We start from the raw sequence: 23,005 nt of genomic DNA, 5'->3' as shown, positions 1-23,005 counted from the left end.
ACAAGTGCGGGAAAGCAGATTCTAGTCTCGTGTAGCGTTTACGCCCGAGCGAAGCAAGGGTATAAAGGTACACGAGACGAGAAACTCTTTCTCGAACATGTGCCGTACTGTATTTTTTTATACGACGTGTGGAAAGTGCGATTTTCAACGCTCATTTTTGGCCGAACGTGCGGGAAAAACGCACTTTCCGCACGGAGTGTCGAAAAATAATTATTTACATACATTTTTCTTTTGATTTAAAATATAATTTGAGATAATTTGATTCAATTTGGTATTACGCGAAATTATAGGATTTTTTTATTCATAAAATTGTTCTTATTACCGTAGTTTAAACGATTAAACATTTAAAGCTTCTAACAATTAGCTATACATAAAATATACAGCAGAAAATATTTCCGTAATAACACTATGAAAATCTCATTTATCCACATAAAAATTTACGTATATGATCAACGCATTCTGGGCTAAAGTTATCATACCTGTAATTTTTATGTCACATCAATAATCAACGAGCTTCATGTATGTAAATTCAAAAATACTTTTCCTGCAATTTGTTGTTCTATAAAAACATGATTTATAAAATTATATCATCTATTTAGAAGCCATTCTCTATAATAATAAGTATATTTTTGCAGCACTTATAAGCACAGTAGACCACTACATTTGAAAACAATATAAACTACAGCAAAAAAATAATTATAAAAGAAAAAAAGAAAAAATCACAACTGATGCATCGGGAACAGACGAGTTGAACACAGTTAAAAAGTACGTTACAGGCCTTTATTGTAATAGACAATATTGGCGCTTGGATGTTTAGCTCGAACTACTTGTTGAACGTCTTCTTCGAGACGATCGACTGGCACAGCAACACGTTGTGCGAATAAAGCGCAACATAAGGGCGTTGCGAAGGTCAAACATACACCACATATGGCTACTTGAATAGGACTTGCAGCCCATTTAGCTTTTGCCAAAAGATTTCGCTTCTCAAGTGCGTTCATTATCACAGGTGCGAGAACTGTTAGAAAATAGGAGGATTATTAAAATAAGTAATTGTATTTTTTCCGGTTATTATAGGAAAAAACTGTAATTTTACTCATGCTAGGCGAAGCCATAAGTATCCTCGATATCGTGACCGAAGCAATAGCTTCTCTCGCAGCCTTTCTACTGTTGCCAAGTTTATCGCCCCTTTCGTTCTGTAGCTCGATGCCGTCCTTGATTTCGGTGAAGCGCATCAATGGAATATTGACGCAATTGGCAGCGGCAACAGCTGCAAGTGGTACGAGTCTACCAGCCAGTGCTGGTCCGCGTTTGGCGAGTTTGTTGAGTGTCAGTGCTGTTGCAACTGCGCCAGTCGTTGCACCTAAGTAACTTATACCAAGGGTTTCTACAGGAATTGGACTAGAACCACTACGATTTGTGTAGTTGACAACGGCGTTGAATGACTGATTGCACCATTGCCAGAATATCACCGCTAGCGTTGACCTGTATAAGTAGGACAAAGTTAATATTAATTTTTTTGACAACTGATAACTGACATTTGTAATAGTTTTGAGCAAACAAGATTAATAAGAACTTGGCCTCTCCTAGTTTGCTCTCTCGGTTTTCTAGTTTTACAATGTAGGTCTCGAGGGAGGAAGAACGGACGCGACTGGTTTGTACATATTTTTAGTATCAATACACATGTTCGCGTATGAATACCTATTACTTTTAATAAAATTGTCTTGTTTTACCGAGTAATAAATTAATATATTTGTATTTTTTAATCGAATAGTTTGGATTATTTTAATAAATAAAATTATTGTAGCGAGTCTTCTTTTTTAATTTTTTCATTTTTTTTTCGTTTGACATGGAATATCTTTCACATGAAAATTTCGTAAACTTCGATGACACTCTTGTAGTTATGATAGTTTACAAGAGGGGATATTGTCACAATACGTTAATTGCGTTATAAGCTGCAAGATAATAACGTCAATGATAAGCTGTGACCCTTGACCCTGATTTCTCTTAAGGTAGTATAAGCTATATAATTGTCATCAACAATTTATAAAATGACATTTCATGATTTTTTTTAAATCATAAAAAATGTATCTGTTAGTTAATAATTGTACGTAAAAGAGATATGCATTAGAAATCAGTTTTTATAAAATTTTTTTTATATTTATTGATATAAAAATACTAAATTTACTATCGATAAATAGAAAATAAATAAATTACAAATATTTCAAATAATTATATTTATGATGCAAATAAAATAATAAATAAAATAAATTATGAAAAAACTACGAAAAAAAAGAAATTTTAAGCTCGTTCGAGATTAATTCACATTAATATTTTTTTAAATTAAACCTTGTATTTTTTTCAAAATCGACAAATCAATCTTTAAAACCAGTTTACTTTATCGGAATCTACGTCGCTAAAAAATACAACTGCAGATTATAACATTGGTAGACTCACAAACAAGATAAAAGTTAGAAAATCAACCTACTGATAGAAGGTCATCATACACCCAGTAATCATCATATTCATAGGTACTTGGGCACTCATACGCCCAACTAGTAACATTTTTTCGCCGGTGTCTGGATGGAATGCACTGTCGTATAAATATTTGTTCTTCCATAACTCATCCTCAGTTATACCCAATTGATCCAAAGAAGCGCCTTTTCTGAGAACAAAGCATTAATGTTTATTGAATCGCTGATGCTTCACTGTCTTTTTCCTTTGACGCTCCAATCGTTACTTAATTTGGCCCGCACTAAGTGGTCGTTCTCGTGACCAGTCCAGCATGTATTAAATACGGTACACGATAACGAGACAGGCTAAACTTTTTTTTTGTTCCGAAACATTCATGTGTTTTTAAGCACACTATGTATTATGAATATTTTTGTTACCTCAGTTAACGAGAAAAAAATGCGTGATACAAAGAAAATTTAATCTACTTTTATCGTTGCGAAAAGTAATATGCAGTAAAATCCGATGTAAGAAGCTGAAAGTCAAGATGTCAATGAATGAAAAGTACTTTTATTTTTATCTTCTAGAAACCTAAGCTTTCAGTTGTTGGTCTCAGTTAACACTTCACATGCTTAGAGTGCTTTCTTATCTGATTATATATATACTCATTTGAATTATACAACTGTCGTTAATTTAATTATAACGTAACTGTCGAAAAAAAAAATTGTAGTACATGCTAAGTTTGTTAATTTTACTATGTTTTACTAACACGACAGCGAAATTCTTTTCAACTAATATTGCCAAAAAAATGGATAATCTGAAATCTCAGTGTAAAGCAATCACTTGCTACGCGTAATAAATGTGAGGAACGAGTTGTTGACATTATGTAGGATGTAATCACGACAAGATGCCAATTGTACGTACAGAAAACGTTCAATCATTGTCATAAGTATGACGAAAGTCTACATTCGCGCGATAATTTAAATCATTTTGTTCGATTTTTGGTTGACCTACATGTTGTACGACGATGCATCACTTTTTTCAACCACGAATCTATGTTGGATTACCGTTGTGATCTAATGAATGTGTGTGATACAGATATGACTTGCAAATAATTTGTAATTGATGAAAATTTACTTACCTGTATTTAGTTACGATTTCCTTTGCTCTTTCAAGTTCTGAATTTGATGCAAATACATTTAAAGGGTTCGTAACTGTGAGAAAATGTCTCGCTCTACCGACGTAAGTACTTTGTTCCCATCTTGGCTTATCGATGTCGATTTTTTTGCTTAGCATCTTTTAAATTCTCTCGTCTATCTGGAACTCAGCTTGCTGCAAATAATGTTGGTACATTATTATTTTATTTTTTTATTTCTCTTCTCGTACTATTCCTTGTCATTTTTTTTCTAGCAAACAACGCAGATTAGAATCACAGTAGACATTTTTAAAAATTTGCTATTTAAGCTTAACCTGTTTGACCGAACTCTTTTAGCATTTGAGCAAGGAAAAAGAAACGATAAATAATGCATAATGTAAGAGATATGTTTTTGAATGGTATATGAGAAAATTACAGATAATTGTTTCTTTAAAGTAGAAAAAATAACTACGAGTACGCATTTTTTGACAGTAAAGTTTATTACTTGATTTCGTATGCTGTTAAAGAATAACAATCAAATAAAAAGTGGAATTTTAAATTGAATGTTTATCGTTTTATTGTGTCTGGCCAACGTGCATAAACTCTTGTAAACATGTTTTTATGCGAATGTATTGTGCTGTGTTCTGCACAAGTCCAGAAACATCACAAAGAGAAAAACAAGCTTAATTTATATATTCTAGGACTATTTATGAATTAATTTTCGCTAAAAGTGTTACAAACATGAAAACCCTGTTCTTGGCCTCTTTTTAACGGCACGTTCAACTGTACATTAATCAATTACGTTAATTGAAATAAATAATCATAACGCGATTATTCAACACTGATAAACAACCAACCATTTATGAAAACATAATAATCACCTGCGGAATAAGCACGCCCTTTTACTTTTTTAGCAGGGAGAAGGATATTCAAAGTTAATAACCTCGCGGTCGTTTTGACGCAATGGAAAAAAAGCGTGAACGCGGGATAAACAATGCGGATCGACGCACTTATACTCGCGTAAACGCGGAACAGCTGTCGTCGCAGTACTGACACAAACTTCCAAGTTTCCTCACTCTCTCACAGCGTTCGATCTTTTCTCTATGATACTCCCCCTTCTCGCCGATATTTTTCTCTAGGGTCATCTGTGTAGATTACTGGATGTATTTTACACGTTCCAACGTTGTAATTTATATTACGAAGCTTTTAATTGGTCAGGCAGTCATTGAATACAATTTTTTTTCATTGTTTTCATATGTGCAGAATAAATATTACAAAATAATAATCACTAGATATCAAACAGTAATTTACAATAGGTCAATTTTTCAGATTTTTTAATTCAAAAGAGGTCATTTCAATTAGCGAATGGGTAACCCGTGGGAAGTGATGTATTTTCACTAGGAAAATACGAAAATATGAATGAAAGCGATTTCAGTTTATAGTGAAAATAACATTTTAATTATTCTCAAATTGAAGTAAAGATTGGTTAGTATTCTATCATCAACAAATACAACGTATATGATTAAATAAACACAGGCGTGCCATGTAGTTTTTTTCAAAGAAACATATGCGCCTGAATACGTATGTTTGAAAGCAACCCATTGTAGATAATGCATTTTTCGATTAACAGAGGTAATAGTTTTCATTGCGTATGATTATTCATGAAGGTATAAACGAAAAAGTGTTACGCGAGTAGTTTCATCTAACAGCGCTTTAGGGAAAATTCACCGCGTAAATTATTAACATGACCCCAAGATTCGCGGTTACAGAAATTTGATGTAAATCTGTCATTTTCGCTATATGCCGTCATTCATTATTCAACATACTCACAGGTTTTTGTCATCTATTCGAATGTACTTTGCCATCCAATGAAACAATCACTATTACTACTTTTCTCTTAATTCCGCGTTCTTTATTTTCAAGAATCCATGTGAACCGTAAGTTTTCTACATTCTCTACGCTTGGAATCTCGACCCGACTCGAGTGAATCGCCTTCACTCTCTTTCTCTCTATCGCGCGCGCGCTTCACGCTCCTCATCGATAAACTTACATCTGCGCGCGCAGACAAAATGTCAGCTAAAAGAGACAGAAGAGGAAAGTGTTCGTCAGTATTAAAGGTTTGGCCGGATATCAAATTTACCGAGAGATGGTAAAGGGTGTAACGTTCTACTGTCGATTAAATACGACTATAATTTCTATATTTGAATCGAGATGAAATCGCACAAGAAAGCTATTTGCAAAGTTAGGGTGTAGGTCATTTGAAGAGCTTTATGTGCATTATACAAATAGGCCTTTTTATTTCTCTTTGTGAGACTACATTGAGATTGAAATAAATTTTAAATTTTCTCGTTTTACTAGATATGTTGATTTGTTTTTATAAAAACTAACTTTTGTAAATAATAAGGTTTTCATTTGTTGCATAAAGAAATAATTATATCCGTTTGATTTGTTTAATTGTACACTGCGCATCAAATTAAATTGAATGAAATTCAAAATGCTTATAATTTGCAATCATAAATTTTTGAGACAGTGTGAACACTCGTATTAAACATGAATTAATTATGAATCATACGAGCTCTTTTATGTGTTTTTTGCCGTTAATTTTTTCTAGAAAATAGAATTATAATATTGACAATATTATTAGAATGTATGTCATTCGAAAGGATATTGAAGTTTAATAATGTCGAATTAATATCACTTTTAGATTAATTTGAGGTTTATATATATTTGAACTTTAAAGTTGAATACCTCGAAATGACACAAACCAAGCTATCCGGTTCTACCCGGAAGCCATCACTGATTTGTACTATGTTAATATTTAATGATCATATCTATTAAACCTGGCGTTTATTGGAGATGAAAGCTTTATATTTTAATTGTTAGATAGGAAGAGCAGTGATTATTGTCAATGTAATATTGTTTTGATTGATCTTGGAAACGGAACTGGAGAAAAAATAATGTACGTTAAATGTTAGTATTTGTCTTGGACACTATATATGATAGATTTACAAAAATTTATTTTGTTATACTGCATGAAATCGTTTATTAAATAATTTCATCAAAATTTTTGGAAGCTCGAATGTAGCAGTTTTAATGCACTACGAAATGTCAAGTCAATTGAATCATCTTATCAAGATAAGACAAGGTAAGACAGTATGATTGCAAACTTATTTTCAGCGTATCACGCTCCAAAAAAAAAAAAAAAAAAAATTCACGCCTTCCATTACGAAATCCAATTCAATCTAAAATAAAACTACTTTCCAGGAAAATTTATGCAGGTGCGTCGCGTCATAAAAGACACGAGACGCATACAAGCGTTTATAGCAATACGCTCGCAAAGGCGCAGAAAATTTAAATGGTGTCGTTGTCGTCTGACCTACATTGAGACCGAAGGAGATAAGGAAAGATAAAGTATGTAGTTATACAAAAATCGTTGTTGCGTCCGCTCAAAGAATCAGGACATTTTCAAAAGGACTGCGGAATGTCACTCCGCGGCAAAAGAATGACAAAATGGTAACTTCGCGTACTGCGTGATACACAAACTAAAGATGTACAAAGTTCAGATTAACATTTTTTTTCGCGGATATCTTGATACGGTATTTTATGAAAATTTCCGGGTATTTCGAGGTATTTGCACGCGCTCGTAACTTTTTTGGTTATTTATTCAAGGTGATTCATCATCATAATCTTGTTTATTGAAAATGATCATCAAGATCAGGTAATTACTATACAGATTATGACAATTAAAAACTAAGGTGGTTTCCTTGAGTAACTGAAATAATATCGCAAGTACTGAAAGAATGAATCGAACGTGCAATCGTTCAATATCACATAAAAAATATAACTAAATACCGTTCATAAATCATCGCTTGTATAAGATCAATAAAGTGCGTAGTATAAGCCTTCAGCATGGATAAGTTTGTAAGGTGTGTCAAATACAATGAACGACACTCGTGAGTCAATCCATTTCGTGAGTCAACGATGTGTTCGCAAGTGTGTCGCGTGCTATTTGCAGAATGAATAGACCAACGATAAAAGATTTATTTCAAAACTACTCTGAATTTAATTGGCAAAAAAAAGTCTGTTACGATCGACAACTTTGTTTTTCTCGTATTTAATCAAGATCGTTGAAGTAATATTGCCAATGAAAAAAGGTAATGTCAATAATAATACTTACTTCAGCGATTTCTCGTGAAGCACGCGGAAGCTTACCATATAATAAGCATCCTTGGCACGCTGAGAAAATCGATTTGATTGATTGACGCCTCTGCAGTGCACACGATTTTTCACGCAATTATTAACCTTAATTGCATCACCAAGATAGTACCTTTTTCAAATTCTTTGGCTCTGTAATACATGCGCGAAAAAAGTATCCTCGGCTATTGAGGTTACTGTTATTAATTTTTTCAAGTGGACACAACTTCCCTGTATGTATGTATCGTATGTATCCGACCTATTAATTAGATAGGTGAATTTACCGCTATAATTATTTAAGCTGGTTTAAATTTAGACTGGCTTTTACTTTTTCTGGGCGACAATTTCTGTCCTCTTATCTTTTATGCTATAAGGTTATCTGTCGTGTATACTGAGTTATCGATAAGTTTTTTAAAATATTTCTTTATATTACTTGTAAATTTATCTCAGAAAGCATATATAATAGCGTTTTTATAATAATCAGATTTTGTAACCGGAAATTTAATCACTCAGGCATTCATTCCTTTAATCAAGCCGTATTTAAAAAAAAGAGCCATCGTCTGCGTCATCATCAAATATAAAGATATATTGTCATTCCGGTTATTACGAGCTCAAACTCGAAAAAATTCTAATACACACATCGACAAGTGAAGTTTCACCGTGTCGCAAATGATTATTTTTAATGTGCAAAATACCGTAATGAATTCACGTGTGATGGGTGCCATTGGCCTACTTGGCTGAACTTCGCGCCGTTGCGCTTGGAAACGTTCGACCGAAAACGAAAGGCACGATGCTTGCGATGTAATGAGTCGCCGATATGAATATAGATCAGATCGAGACTCTGAAAATTAAAGGAGATATGTGACATTTGGACTTTTTTTAAGCTTTGCACGTGAGAAAAATATCTTTTCAGTGTTTTTGTAATGACTTATGATGATTTAGTGTAAAGTGGTTTAGCATGTACGCTTAACCGGCTCTTCCTTTGACAGAAAACATTTATACAGATATTGATTTATTTCGTCGAAATACATATTTCATAATAATAACACATATACATATATAGTATTATTGAGGAACTGATTATATAAATGTTTGAGATATAATTTGATGAAAAAAAAACAACTCTTCATTCCTTCGTGCAGATAAATGTTAATTACGAACGTTTATATTCAAATTTTAAGACTGTCTTCCTTTTCACGAAATTGGCTCACGTCATCATTTCATTGAATGATTGTGTAATTTTTCCATGTAAAAATATCAACCGAGTATGCTTACGTGAACATTAAAAATAATACTTGTTCTATTTAAGTTCTAAGTAGAATTATTACTTAATCAATGCTTAATTCAACAACTTAAACTTAGGTCTTAGCCAGCAAACATATTATATGATTAAAATAATCTTAATTGTTAAGATTAAGTAAAATTAATTACCGTAATTTATTTCATCCAGTCATCGATGATTGGGATCACAGGGCGAGAAAACACGAAGCCTCGCGTGCAATTCAATCACTTTATTGTACGGTTGCGTTGCAATCATTTGAATGAATATCTTCAAAGATTATTAGTTTCTAACAGTTACTTTGAATGTCAACGACATCTAAGTGCAAATAAAGATGCTACAATGTAGAATCATATATCTCAAGAATATACTTGTCACGCATGTCTGTTATATCGCTGAATAAATTATAAACTATTACGGGGCACATCCACTTCCACTTTCTCGACAGCTGATCTCAAGTTTCACCGCATCGTACGGTGCACACCTACATGATCTCCTAGGATGCAAATACCATCAAGATTTTTTTTCGTAAGCCTACATAATACGCAAAAACAATGAACATAAACGGCCATTATATCCGTGGCACGATGATCTGGTTAATTAGGGAGCTGATGCCGGAAATGAATAAAACCGGATTGGGAATTCAGTTATCGATTAACATCTTTGTCTTTCTCTTTTTGCGCTATACTTAACTGGGTTAGTCTATGAGGAAAAACAGGTCAAGTTTGTGATGCCATCCTATGAATATTACGAGTACTGATATGCCAACGTCGTTAACGCGAAAAACCGGCTGCTGGCTTATACGACACTTGAAAGTCGTATTGCGAATGCTTGGGAACTGAACTTGATTTTCATACAGTGTATAATGAGGAAATGCAGTAAGTAAATTGGATTTCTACAAAGATTTATCACTGTACACTCAGAATATATTTATTTATTAAGTAAGAAGTAAGCTAAGAATTCACGTGGACTTTTCAGATAATCTTATAGTATAAAAGAAAACCTCTATAATGTAATAAATGAAATGACAATGTGATCTATACTGCGAACGTATAAAAACTTTTGTTATCTCTTAAGAATATAGAATAAATTAATTATTGGTAAAGATAAAATATAAAGTATCTGATACAACGTTTACAATAATAAATTGATGTTACAAATGGTTATTCAACAGTTTTATTTCAGAGACCATTTCCAATTTTAGTAGCAATTCGAACGTCTTAAAGAAGCAATGTATATTTAATCGATGTATACTGCTAGACGATTAATTTTAATTTTATGGATTCTTCTATATTTAACGGATCAAAGTAAAGCCTGTTTATAAACTATTATTAGGTTTTCATCAAATTCAAGCATTGAAAACTACACAAAGCATGCGTTTAAATTATATGTATTTCTCAATTTCACAAATGTAAATTTTATTTATTTTCTGCGATTTTTACTTTCAGCTATATCTGTCAGATGCTATTATGTTATCGATGTAGTTCTACTTTTGGTAGCCCATAATTTATAGACCCTAAACAAAGTCAGTTTGAAAAAGATTATCTACAGTATAGAAGTATACGAGAGCAATTTTTTGGATTTCCAAACATAGAAAATTTTCAGTACTTACAACTAAATTGAGTAATATTAAAACTACAAGTACAGACATGATTTATTTATTTTATATAAAATAAACAACATTAAACAATAAGTTAAAAACACAACAGTAGTAAATTAGTGGTGGATATTTTATTATAAAAGAATTTTTGTTTCGATTGTAAATAAAATGAAAAATATTAGTAAAAAGAAATTCATTATAAAAATAAATCGACCTTCATCATAACAGTATTAATACTATGTTGGATTTGTAATGCGTGTGTTATTATTTCTTCACAGGTAAACAACTAGTTGAAGATACAACAGTTTTTTATTGTATTACATTGATCGCAAGTAAAAGCATTCAAATCATTCATTTAAATATCAACTATATTGAAAACTCAATTATATAATGCATTGGCTTAGTAAATATGAAATTGCTTCAGTTAATAAAAATGATAAGGGTATCGCACGTTCGTGTGTGCCTAAAAATGTAACATATGAAATGTTTGGACACGAGTTAAAAACAATATCATCGGAATTAATTATCGTATCGATGCAACAGTGATTTAAGTAATTTTGATAGTTATCCCAATGTTAATATTAGTTTATTTATTGTATTAATAACTATTGTCATACAATTTTGAATTAATACGCATATTTTTTTAAAAACAATCAAATAAAATCGGATAAACATCAACTATTGTCAGATTTTTATTTTATGATCTGATCACAGTCTATAGGTAACTCATTAAGTGATTAAAATATGTAATTAAAACAAAAACGCGTTCGAAAAGTACGCTTTACGCGGGTAAAAACGTGAGTCCTAACTTTTTCTTGTGGGAGAGGCAGCGTTAGTCTGTCAATAAACTGTACGTTTTTACAGATGAGTCACAGCCTCTCCTTTATGTATAAACGCTCCTCACCAATTTTCAACAGCAGTGTACCAGTCGACGACTACGCTCCGAACGGTTACGATGTATTCCACAAAAATGGCGCTTCAGAGTTTCATCTTTTTATCAATGCTTATTATATATTCTATTGATCAAGGTAGAGTATATTTTCAACTAAATTAATTTATTACTATATTTCTTTTCACTGGCACAAATAATTTCAAATTTATTGTTTTATTCTTTTCACAAACATTTTCAAATCAAAGAAATCCAATTGATGACATGTACAATTAAAATAGAGTAAATGTAGAGTACATTACTTACTTCATAAAATATTACATGAGAATTTATCTTAGCCATCTTAGTTTTTGATTTTGAAAATGTTATTTGCCTAGTTCACTAAAAAAATATTGAAATAATTTTCAGAAAGCGGTTCTAGAAATGTGAATTTGTTAACTAGTAACAACTTTAAGTTTATTAAATAGTATCATGGAATATGCTAAGGTACATTGAATCAATAAAACAATTTATTTATAATGGTGGATGTGAATAGCATGCATCTGGAAATGTTCAATATTTGTTAATAAATGTACACACCCAATTGAACTTTAATTACTAATTATGATAAATGTGTAGATTAAGTTGCAAGTTTTCTTTCGTTCATTTTGTTTAAGTTTTTGGGTAACTTAAATACTTTAAATTTAATGAGAAATGCAAACTTTATACACGCTCGAATGTTACTGACTTACTGAGTGAGTTATTAGTGGCTTTGGCTAGATTTTGTATATTTTAAAAATTTAAGTGTGAGATGAAGTTACATTGGCGATTATTCAGGCATGAGCAAAGATTTTAAAATAGATATGTTCCGAAAAACTGACTTCAAAAGTATGTGACAATATAATTAATAATTGTTATTCTAGGTCTAGAAGTATAATATTTTTAAACTTGAAAAGTATATTTCAGATGTAAAGCATTTTGGCTTAACTTTTTTCACATCAGAATATCTTAATTGAATAAAAATATTTTGTGCCCATATCATCTATGTAAAATAGGGCACATTATACCTTGTGTTAGAGTATATAATGTAATATATTGTAATGCTAATAATTTTTTTATAATGTTTTTATGATGGACATTCCAGAAAATATTATAAATTTCAATCTTTGTATTTTCAATTTCAGTATCTGCACTAAATTGTTACATTTGTGCTTCTGATTCTGATGGCGAATGTTACAAGAATCCGAAACAAGATCGATTTATAATGGATTGCGTAAATACGCAAAGTGTCTCTGAATTTTCAAATAATTTTTTAGCAGGAGTCGGAGGCAATGTTCAGTCTATTATCGCAGATTATACACGTAAGTAAAATCGTTATTTTCTTTTATTAATGTTATGTGCTTAAAAAGAGTTATTTATTTAGTAAATATAAAATTCATAATCTAAAATCATTTGTTTTTCATTGGGACTGACAATATTAATGCAGTTCATACTTCACTTAGAGACTTTATTCTTATTCACATAAATTATTTATTGTGTAAATTTATTTCTGTATCAATATTGTTTACAAATAGATTTTTACTTTTTACTAATCAATTTCTAAGTCTGTGAGCGTAAAAAAAGACTAATCACAAATATACTTTTCTTAAACCATTCGAAATTTTTTTCACACTTTCGATTGCCTTTCGTACATAGATACAAACAGATTCAGGTCGAGCGATGGTTTTTGAAACGCAAAAAATAATATTTCAACAAATTTCTTCTAACAGCGACAGTCACTCGTACAAATGAATTTATGAAAATTTTCATAATAACATTTTTTTTTCAGGCTCACGTCAATTGAATATCTTCGATCATACATGTTTGACCATTATTGGAGGTAAAAATAAATTTAATTTGAAATCGAAATAAAATCTTACTCGACAATTATTAATGATATAAAATTTTGTAATATTCCAGACTTGGCCGGTAAAAGATCTGTAGTAAGAGCTTGCTCTCCTAAATTCATGAAGTGTCGAGAATGGGAAGGAAAGTTCGGCAGTCTGCAAATTGAATCTTGTGATCAGTGTGAATCTGACTATTGCAACTCTTCTCATCATCTGAGCGTTGGATTTTTAAGTTTAATTGGATCTCTGCTAGCTATCTTGTGTACAAGAATCTGATCAACTTGTCTTTCAATGCTTTATTTACGTGACTATCAAGATCCCATACATTAGTGTTACTGTAATTTTTTTTATAATCGAATCTATACATAGCAGGATAAATCTAATTTACTCACGATGAAGGTTATATAAATGCATTCTAAAATTAATATTATGAAATTTGTAATGTTCGTTGCTTATATATAAAAAATAAATCTTAGAGCCAAACTAGATAAGATGGACGAATCAGCCCCCAACAACTTGGAAAAATTAGTTCGAAATAAGTCTGAAAACCTACGAAAGAAATTTTTGTATGAGTCGAACAAATTGACCAAGTCACTTTTTCAAAACTATGGGGAGAAGATTGTCCTATCTTATCTGGCTACGATTTTTAATTCGTAATATTAAAATACTGACCCTATTTAGAACAACAATGTGATCATATATATATATATATGTGTGTTATTATTAATCTATAAGATATTTCATTTCAAATAATGAATTATACAATACATGAAAAATTGCAAGGTAGATTGTAATTTTTGATACCTGATATAATTTTTTGGCATGAAAACATCTCCTTTAATTGGAATATTAAATTTACATTCAATAAAAAATTCTGATGAAATACTCTTGTGAAATCATTCCGTAAACTAGAATGCTTCGAAATTAGAATAACAACTGAGAAGTTCAAAAAGTACTGAATTTTCGATGTCATTCCAGCAAAATTTGTAAAAAGAAAACTAGATACAATTTAAATTTGTCCTGAAGTACGTTTAAAGTCAAACCACTTTCGAATTCTCACGATTGAATATTCTTTCTCTGATAACTTACTTTTAGTGAAAATATAAGTTTTCATAAAGTTTCATTTTAATAGTAACCTACATGTAGTTAAGGATTTTTATTTCCTACAGTATACAGAATTCTTTTTCTTGCAAAGTAACAAGTATCCAATCAATCTCCTATACTTACAGTTCATATATGTTAAATTGAAATGCAAACAATGAATTAAGCGCGTTACATTAATTATTGGTATAAATCGATCGACTCGTTTCCGATAATATTCGGTTACGCATTCACTTTCCCGGTCTTTGTCTTTATCGCAATGCGGCGATCGCTTTTAATTAGCAGATCTTTGCGACCTTCATTGCTTCGTAGAACGTAAGCCACGTACGCCGACGATATCCCACAAACCTCGATTACGGTAGAAAACCTCGCGGTTATTTGCGTTGTAATGAGAGTTCAGTGTCAAAGGTAACGGGCTGATAATAATCCTACACTTGCGCATTGACAGGTGTCCTATGCCAACTCTCGTGACTTGTATTCATGTTGCCTTGCCAATTCGCGATGTTTCTATGGTGTATGCAAATACCATGTGCCCGTGGATTGTTATAGAATTTTACATACTTGAGGTTGTTTCGAGTGTTTGCTTTCAAAGCGTTCCTTGCTACGCGTGTATCATTAAAAAATATGGTTTGCTTAAGTTTCTAATATCTACTTGCAGTTACGGCAACTATAAATTTGTGTTTGTTTGGTTACATTTAGTATCGATGCCTCTATAAATCTTAAAATTCTTTAGTTTTGATGAAAATAATATTTCGAAAAATAATAAAACTTTAGGAAACCATAATACTTACTTTTTAACCTTATATGCCTTATAATACTTACTTTTTTTAACACTTCTCGTAAAGTTTACAGAACAAGATAATTAACAATTTGTCTGATGTATGTTGTTGTAGCATTTCTCAATAACTGTTTTAATTATAACGTTTAATTCAGTGAAGATCAATTTCGAAGTTACATTAAAGTTACTTCTATCTTGTTATTTTACAAACGTTACAACTTATATTTTAAAAATACGAAAGTAACGAATTGTCAAAAAATTTATAATGTCACTCACGCCATGCAATAATTATCAATAAAGAACTCATAAGAATCAAATCTGACAGACTCGACATCTCAGCCTAAATTCTACTTTCAAGTATGATTCAATTGCTGACATCAAATAGAAAGTCAAAGTCCTGCGATTCATCAAGGTGTATAAACCGCGAACAAACGATATTCATAATTACTCGCTAGTCATATAAGTGATTAACGAGAGGCGGCGTATAAATGTGCAACGAATACACACATACGCCGCGCCGCCCGCCAGGTTCACCGACCTAGTTTGACTCGCGCGCGCTTGGGAGTTTGCATTCCAAGAACTGGTCTTCCTCTCACTGCATCTCACACAAGTGTGTGAGTATATACCGACAATGCGCATATGCAATGAACTTTTAAAGGTTTGTTTGCTCATTGAGCCGTTTTTGACCGGCTAATTATACGCGAATCTACTTTTCGAAAAGATTTGAAAGATACTGATTTAGCGGGCAGATTTAACTTGCAAATGAGACATTTATAGGCGTTTTGTTAAATCGTTTAAACGGTTTAGAAAATTATGCACCGTTCAATGACGAAGTCATCAATCCCAGACCTCGAAAATGCATTGTGAAAGTCGAGATTTATCATCGGATATAAGAAAAAACCAAGAAATGTCTTCGTGGCCTATCGACACCTGATATTTATCAAAGTTTTCCAGCCAGCCTTTGGGCTCATCGTAAATAAGCGTGAAGTAGATCGTCTTCAAGCCCGGCAAGCCAATGCATCAATCTCTCGAGAAATACACTAGGATACCATCTAGGAAATGCATCTTTGCAGTAAAGGCGACGAAGTGAGTGCGCTAGCGCAACTCACGTACATACACCGAAGAGGTCCCCATGCCCCCACCGACCTACATATGTACGGGTCTCCTATAAATGGCCTAGACAATTTCTAATCCCGCGTCAGTAAGCTTGCGGTTCTCACACAGTCAAGTTCACAATGATTTTTTGGTGAAATAAGAAATAACAAAATTGAAAAAAAACATGCAGCTCCAATGTGATGAAGACTACTGTCCGAGCATTATGTAATGACGTATGCTTTCACGTTTGCGTACAAATAAAAGTGAGAAATAATTATAACGAACGAAAGATGTATTTAAGGGAATTAAGTAGTGTAAGAAAAGTGTACGCTGTTGGTACTGTTTTCTTTTTATTTAATTGTGTTGGCACGTCGTTTTGTCAAATTGCTGACAATGATACTGTAACGACGCACGTGTTGTTAGAGCAGTGCAAGAAAGAATGTGCCATTCAGAAGAATTGGATGACCTGCGGCAGGTACAGGGCAATCAAATGGATTAATCATGCTGTGCAGAAAAAGGTAAGTTTGAGTTTATTTTGAGATTATTAGTTTACTTTTTAAAACAGGAATTTATTGGAAAAAATGTATTCGGTCAATTAACTATAAAAGTGTATACCTTGTAGTAGTGATTTATCAAATCAGAGTAATTATTTATCGAATCTCATTTTATTTATTATAATTAATTTAAAGAATTTACTGCTATAGAATTGTTTGAGTACATGAATAGTTACGTGTTTCGATGGAAAAGTTTTACATTGCCATTTCATTTCAACTATATAATTTCAAACAAGTAAACTACCCGGTAGAAGTTGTAATAAAAAATGTACAAATAAAAAATGTAAATGATCATAAATATCACATCATTATAAACTAGTCGATTATAAGTAATATTGTTAAAACATTTCGATGCCAAAAAAATTATAATTACCATCCTCTATTTAAGTAATTTTAATTGTAAACAGAAACAAATGTCACTTTTAAAATGTCCCTTTTCAAATCTAGAAATGAAACAAACACATGCGCACATACAGCCTAGTCAGTCACTGTCATTACACAGCGATTTGCCGAAGCAGTGACCCCACTTTTCGGTCACGCTATGAAATTACAATGTCGAGGCTGTCAGAGTTGATCTGGATGGTAATTGGATTCCGTAGTCTGTGACCTTAATGTTAATCTAATCACTACGTACAGAATCACTTGCAATAGATAGATATGCATTCGATCATTAATATATGTCTTGTAAATAAAACAAAAGTTTAATGATTATCGATTATTTACATGAAAACAAGCTTACTAATACGTCAAGAAAGTATCACACGCGATTAGGTCAAATATGTTAACACTAAAACCATATTTATCAAGAAATACTTTAAGATAATAGATGTAACACAAAGTCGTCGAAAAAAAAATTTTGGAACTCTTTAGAATAAGAATGGCAATACAATAAAAACAACGTTACAGGGAGTATATGTATGGACCGTTCAAGATCATCAGATACCAGCAATTGGGGGCGAACGGTTCCTACCGGAGTTACCTCGAAAAAAAAAGAGCAGTATAGGCGAAACATTGCACTTCGTTCGCGAAGCTGCCGAAGAAATGATTCCCGACGAGCATTCGTGTATACAATTGAACAACCAACAGGCGCTAGAACCCTTACTAATGGTATATGGTGCTGGACGATGATGAGATTGGACAAATTCGAAAAGCTAGAACTTTTGAAGGTTGGTGCATTCATTAAATTGTTCAACATTTGACAATAAGCTATTTACAGAAACGGTATGACCACAACTAATTAGAAGAAAATTCTAAAAGCACGACACTTATCAACACTTTGAATAGCGAATTTGAATGAAAAGTATTATTACCCTATTCACAATATATTTAAAAAATCATAATTAAATAAACTAACGATGCATTTAAAGTTACTTGAAATACATTATAATGACGGAGTATAGTTTAAATTACGGCTGACGATTGGTAATTAGTCTACTTAGTCAGTGAACATAGTGTGAAATCTACTGGATGGGGTGACAGAATACACAAGTGCTCATAGCGTGACAGTACCATTGTTTTGTTCAACCAGTATAGAAAGTTGAATAAGCTCAAATAGCGGTATTATTCAAATATACGCCCCGTACCTGAAAATCATTTTTGTTCTCATAGTACTTAGTAGTCATATTTTTTATGATTCTGCTGCAGTGGCTAAGGAAATAGAGATAATTTCAACGGCTTTAAGGAGCGACAAAGGCCTCTTTTTTACAATATAAACGTTGATACATTAATATCCGATATTAGAATATTGAAATTCGATACGACAAAAAAATGTCGTGTTTTTTGGAATTTAACTTTATTACTTGAATGGTATTGCTCTTAGACAAGGGAGAATATTTTTCTTTATGAATCAATATTTTCTAAATCTACGAAAAAACAATTGACTAATTTTACTTCAGTGAATCAGGGAAGCTTCCGTATATTCAAGAAAAAAGAAGAACCTAATTCTACCAATTCTTGTACTATTAAATCTGTTAAAGCTCAAACTGTTGCTTATACCGATATTCCTTGGAGTTCACTTTATTAAAAAGCTTTTAGTACTTGGATCACTTTTACTTCCATCTATATTGTCAACATTTAAAGATTTGTAAAATAGCTCAACAACCTTATTTTCATCACCATTATCCATGGGATCTACCGATTCATCTGCAGACTACCCAGGTGAGATGATGAAAAATTATGTTTAAATTTTTTATTTACCTAAATAATAAAAAATTCTTAAAAAAAAACCTTTCATTGTTTGATTTTCTAACAGCTTATGCTCATGAAGATGCATGGTATAACAGAAATGACATTGCTGGAGGCGGTGGCTACGGCAAATTACTATGGTAGTCCTAACTTTTATAACCCATTTTGCCTATTACTTCCAAAATTATTACAATAAGCAGCAGCAGCAGCAGCAGCATCAGAGGTGATAAATTGAATGCCCATGAAGAAAAAATAAGTATGATTTAAAAAGTGCAAGAGTAATTTATAATAGTGTGAATGCTATTGGTTGAGTTTGTACTATCTATTATGCTATTATATAGTTTTTCATTTGGATATTCACTGTAAATAAAGAAATTAATATTTTTTCTTGACAAAAAGAAAATGCTTAAAATTTTAAGATTGAAAACTTGAAATAAATATACTACAAAAGTTAATTATTACTATATTGAAACTATACATTATTCTTTGATATTTAATTTCTTAACAATATGAGTTTAAATTTTGAAATAAAATAGTAAAATTTTTATAGCACAAAAAAATTTTTGTAAGAACAAAAAATTTGTAACTGAAAGTTTTTAAATATTTAGACAATTAATAAAAAAAAAAGTTTCAATGTAAACTATAAGAAAATGAACTAATTGAATTTTCAACTTCGTATTTTATGACTTGTTAAAAAAGCAGATTTACAATAAATTCGAGTTTACAAGTATTGGTGTCTAAATAAAGAGTTCTGTGGAATTACTGTTATTGAAAAACTAAGCATTCCAGGCTAACGTTTCTAAAAGTAGGTTCTATGCAAATTAGTCTAATCAGCTACGCCGAGAGTATAAGTTCATCGATTTCAGATTTAGATCGGACAAACAGAGAAATAAAGAATATCGTAATTTTTATCCAATTTATTTTGTATTATTCATACACACACACGCACATGCACACACACACCACATATTTTTTTTTACTTCTGTCAACCAGCTATCTCTTTACACATTATAGAGTTCCTTAGTTTTTGATAAGTCTCTATTAGGGAAAAATTTTATGTTGACATTTGTACAGTTTAGCGATATTCATATTTAGAAATAATATACTTTTCGTTAAATGTGATTCACATTTTATTCCTTATTCAAGTTTTACTAATGATATTTTGTTGGTAATCTTAACTATAAATATAATATTTAATAAATATTAATAAATATTTAAAATATTTAAAAATATTTAATAAATATAATATTTTATAAACTTAACTATAATATTTTAACATAATTGTTTGTCTATTGTATAATGAATGAGAGTACACATTGAATAAGCATATGTTTAATTTAAATCGTATGCAAAAATTGTAATCCTTAATTGTAATTAGTCTTGTATTGCTACAAAACACGTATTATTTAGCAGATGTTTTCCGAGACCAAGTTTATATACAAGCAATGGACAAAAGTTACATCAATTTTGTATCATTTTTTTATACCTTCAAATAGCGCTCTCGTCAAATTTTCATCGCATACGCTTTTCATTTTTTGATTTTATTATTCTATGAAGTAATAAATAGTTCAATTGCAAATACACTTTTTCATCTATTCGTATGCTTATGTCAACCCTTTTTTGTGCATGTAGATTGATGAATTTGTTTTTGTAATCTGATATTTTTGACAATTAAGATTTCTTGTTCATTCCATTTCAAAATGAAAAAAATCTTATATTGTTTCTATGCACGTTAACTAAAGGATTTACTGTAATAAATAATTTTGAATTTACTGTATTTATTTTTACGTGATTTGTTAATTATTTATCTTAGCATTATTTAACATCAAATGTCGTATTTAATCGTATGTATCAATGTGGTTTTGCATTAAGTTTCCAATGAAAAAAGCGCATATCTAGGAAAGATATAGTCGTAAAACTGAAATGAAAAATAATTATCATGAGGGATCTTTTTTCATAGTATTTGTAGCTGTCTTTTAAATATGCAAAACTTATTACAAAGTAAACCAAATGTTCTTCGCAAATTTTTATTTACAACTGGATCATTGAATATTAATGGTAATAATGTTGGTCGGTAATAATAATAAGGCCTATGTCCAACCTTATAATTTAAAAAAATAAACTAATTTATTTTGGATATTCTTCTTTTTTTCAAATTATGTACGTTTTAAAATTGATTTTCGTCGACTTATTACTACATGCAATGTTTTTGTCAAGAATCAGACACGTGAGAGGCAGATGAATAAAAACAATACTAACAGGATTGGTGGAATGCTTTATATTTTTTGAGGAGATTGTGATTTTCAAGACTACATACTCGTATGTTATAGTAGACGATTGTTTTTCTCCTAAAAACATTTACTATATTTAAATAAATAACCCTTCCAACCAGCGTTATCGTTGGAAAATTTTTTTTCAGTCTGTAAAAATTATCCTATTTAACATAATGCAATAATTTCTAGGGATCCTGCGAAAAAATTTTCCAGAGACAACGCTGTTTCCGAGAACAAAATTGTTGATCACCTCAAAATAAAAATAAATAAAGTAAAAATTACATTCAGATGTCTTACAGTCGGCATACTTTCTTGCAATTTGAAATATCCAGCAATGAAAATTAAAGTTGCAATCTCCATAAGCATCAAAGAACAATGATTCAAGTGTTAAATTGCATGAAATGAAGATAATCATCAATAGATTTACACGCGTATGTATACTCGAAATACATATTACCAACACCACGTATACGCGAAAGTATTTCGCCGCGTGGTCAAGGTCACATGCGCGCGTGCGTCCACTGGCCCATTCATGTCCGTTGACCCACTAACAGATTTTGTTTCTTGACAACCGGATGGTGATCGACTTTTCAGCCTCGATAAGTCCATTTGCCTGAAAATTGGTTGACTCGTTACCACTTGACAAGCGGTTATAACCTGTAAAAGTTGGTGTATCGGGTTCAAGGATAAACATGTGAATCCTACATGAAATATGTTCTTATATATTTTTTTGGGCTCTGGCAAATATGATACTCTTCCATTACATGACCTAGATCTGCAAGGTGAGATATGGTTTCATATAAAATGGAGTATTTCGGTAATAATTTTGATACTTGAGTTGTTAAGGGTTTTAAAAAATATGAAAATTTAAATGTAACCCAATTTAAAAATGTTAAACTTAGTACATTATACAGTGTAAATTTTATAACATTATCGCGCTATGTTTCATGCTCAATTAAGTTACAACTTTATACCGATGAGCGATGTAAATGCGGGTTTCAATGAATCGCAATGTAATCATTTCGCAAATGAGTTATCTGAACCCGTATATACTTCAGTAATTTTTCTTCGAAACAGTAATCGACTTTGATTACAAGTTTAGCTTTTGATGAGCAGGAAACAATTACAAAAAATCTTTCTTTGCATTTCTATTCCAATGAATAATCGTTTCAGAAACTTATTTCATTCGTATGGATTTTATCACTTAAAAAACAGATAGAACGCTTCAAACACTCAACAGGAAATAGTAATTTTTATTACTCATAAAGCCCTTTTAGCTAAACCAGAGCCTTTTAACATATTTTCATAAGTTCGAAGAAATCATTTTGATTTGTATAAATGCCATAAAAATTACCTCACAGGAATCAACGAGAAACAAAGTTCACAGTGTACAGATTTTGAGAAATAGGCTGAACCGTTATTGTATTTTAACAATCGTATATAAAAAGAAAAGAAATGTCACACACAAACCAATATCGAACACGCTTTTTCCGCGCATATTGTTTCGCACTGACGACTAAATAACAATAATTTCATCATCAATATCGGCGATACGGAGCTGTGCATCGAGTCAACCGTTACACGCCTATGTATGCGTGTATGTGTCACAT

General features: G+C 31.5%; 2 protein-coding genes and 1 pseudogene across 4 annotated transcripts; 2 read left to right on the top strand and 1 right to left on the bottom strand.

The window, feature by feature from the left end:
* Positions 1 to 756: 756 nt before the first annotated feature.
* LOC131665726 (sideroflexin-1) lies at positions 757 to 5,545 on the bottom strand. Of its 3 annotated transcripts, none has more exons than XM_058937798.1 (5): positions 5,414 to 5,545; positions 3,590 to 3,780; positions 2,486 to 2,662; positions 1,094 to 1,482; positions 757 to 1,015 (listed from the first exon to the last, which is right to left on the bottom strand). In XM_058937798.1, the coding sequence occupies exons 2-5, from the start codon at positions 3,742 to 3,744 to the stop codon at positions 771 to 773; spliced, it is 966 nt and encodes a 321-aa protein (XP_058793781.1). In that variant the 5' UTR covers positions 3,745 to 3,780; positions 5,414 to 5,545; the 3' UTR covers positions 757 to 770. The 3 variants fall into 3 exon arrangements, with proteins under 3 accessions (XP_058793781.1, XP_058793780.1, XP_058793779.1); XM_058937797.1 differs by lacking the exon at positions 5,414 to 5,545 and adding an exon at positions 4,441 to 4,637; XM_058937796.1 differs by lacking the exon at positions 5,414 to 5,545 and adding an exon at positions 4,465 to 4,637.
* Positions 5,546 to 11,540: 5,995 nt separating this feature from the next.
* Positions 11,541 to 14,315, top strand: LOC131665634 (uncharacterized). Its single transcript, XM_058937669.1, has 4 exons — positions 11,541 to 11,684; positions 12,709 to 12,885; positions 13,353 to 13,403; positions 13,484 to 14,315. The coding sequence occupies exons 1-4, from the start codon at positions 11,612 to 11,614 to the stop codon at positions 13,684 to 13,686; spliced, it is 504 nt and encodes a 167-aa protein (XP_058793652.1). The 5' UTR covers positions 11,541 to 11,611; the 3' UTR covers positions 13,687 to 14,315.
* Positions 14,316 to 16,674: 2,359 nt separating this feature from the next.
* Positions 16,675 to 19,349, top strand: LOC131665685 (uncharacterized; annotated as a pseudogene).
* Positions 19,350 to 23,005: the final 3,656 nt, after the last annotated feature.

Source organism: Phymastichus coffea, unplaced genomic scaffold, assembly GCF_024137745.1.
Source record: "Phymastichus coffea isolate CEN01 unplaced genomic scaffold, Cenicafe_Pcof_1.1 PCOF00053, whole genome shotgun sequence".
Classification (NCBI taxonomy): domain Eukaryota; kingdom Metazoa; phylum Arthropoda; class Insecta; order Hymenoptera; family Eulophidae; genus Phymastichus; species Phymastichus coffea.
This window is presented reverse-complemented; position numbering and strand designations above follow the sequence as displayed.

What these genes read in the sequence shown, in the direction of transcription:
- LOC131665634 (XM_058937669.1), top strand. Translation starts at nt 11,612, where the DNA reads ATGTATTCCACAAAAATGGCGCTTCAGAGTTTCATCTTTTTATCAATG. An exon ending in TATATATTCTATTGATCAAG is followed by an intron (nt 11,685 to 12,708) that starts GTAGAGTATATT and finishes TTTCAATTTCAG; the next exon opens with TATCTGCACTAAATTGTTAC. An exon ending in ATGTTTGACCATTATTGGAG is followed by an intron (nt 13,404 to 13,483) that starts GTAAAAATAAAT and finishes GTAATATTCCAG; the next exon opens with ACTTGGCCGGTAAAAGATCT.
- LOC131665726 (XM_058937798.1), bottom strand. Translation starts at nt 3,744, where the DNA reads ATGCTAAGCAAAAAAATCGACATCGATAAGCCAAGATGGGAACAAAGT. An exon ending in TGTATGATGACCTTCTATCA is followed by an intron (nt 1,483 to 2,485) that starts GTAGGTTGATTT and finishes CTACTTATACAG; the next exon opens with GTCAACGCTAGCGGTGATAT. An exon ending in TATGGCTTCGCCTAGCATGA is followed by an intron (nt 1,016 to 1,093) that starts GTAAAATTACAG and finishes ATTTTCTAACAG; the next exon opens with TTCTCGCACCTGTGATAATG.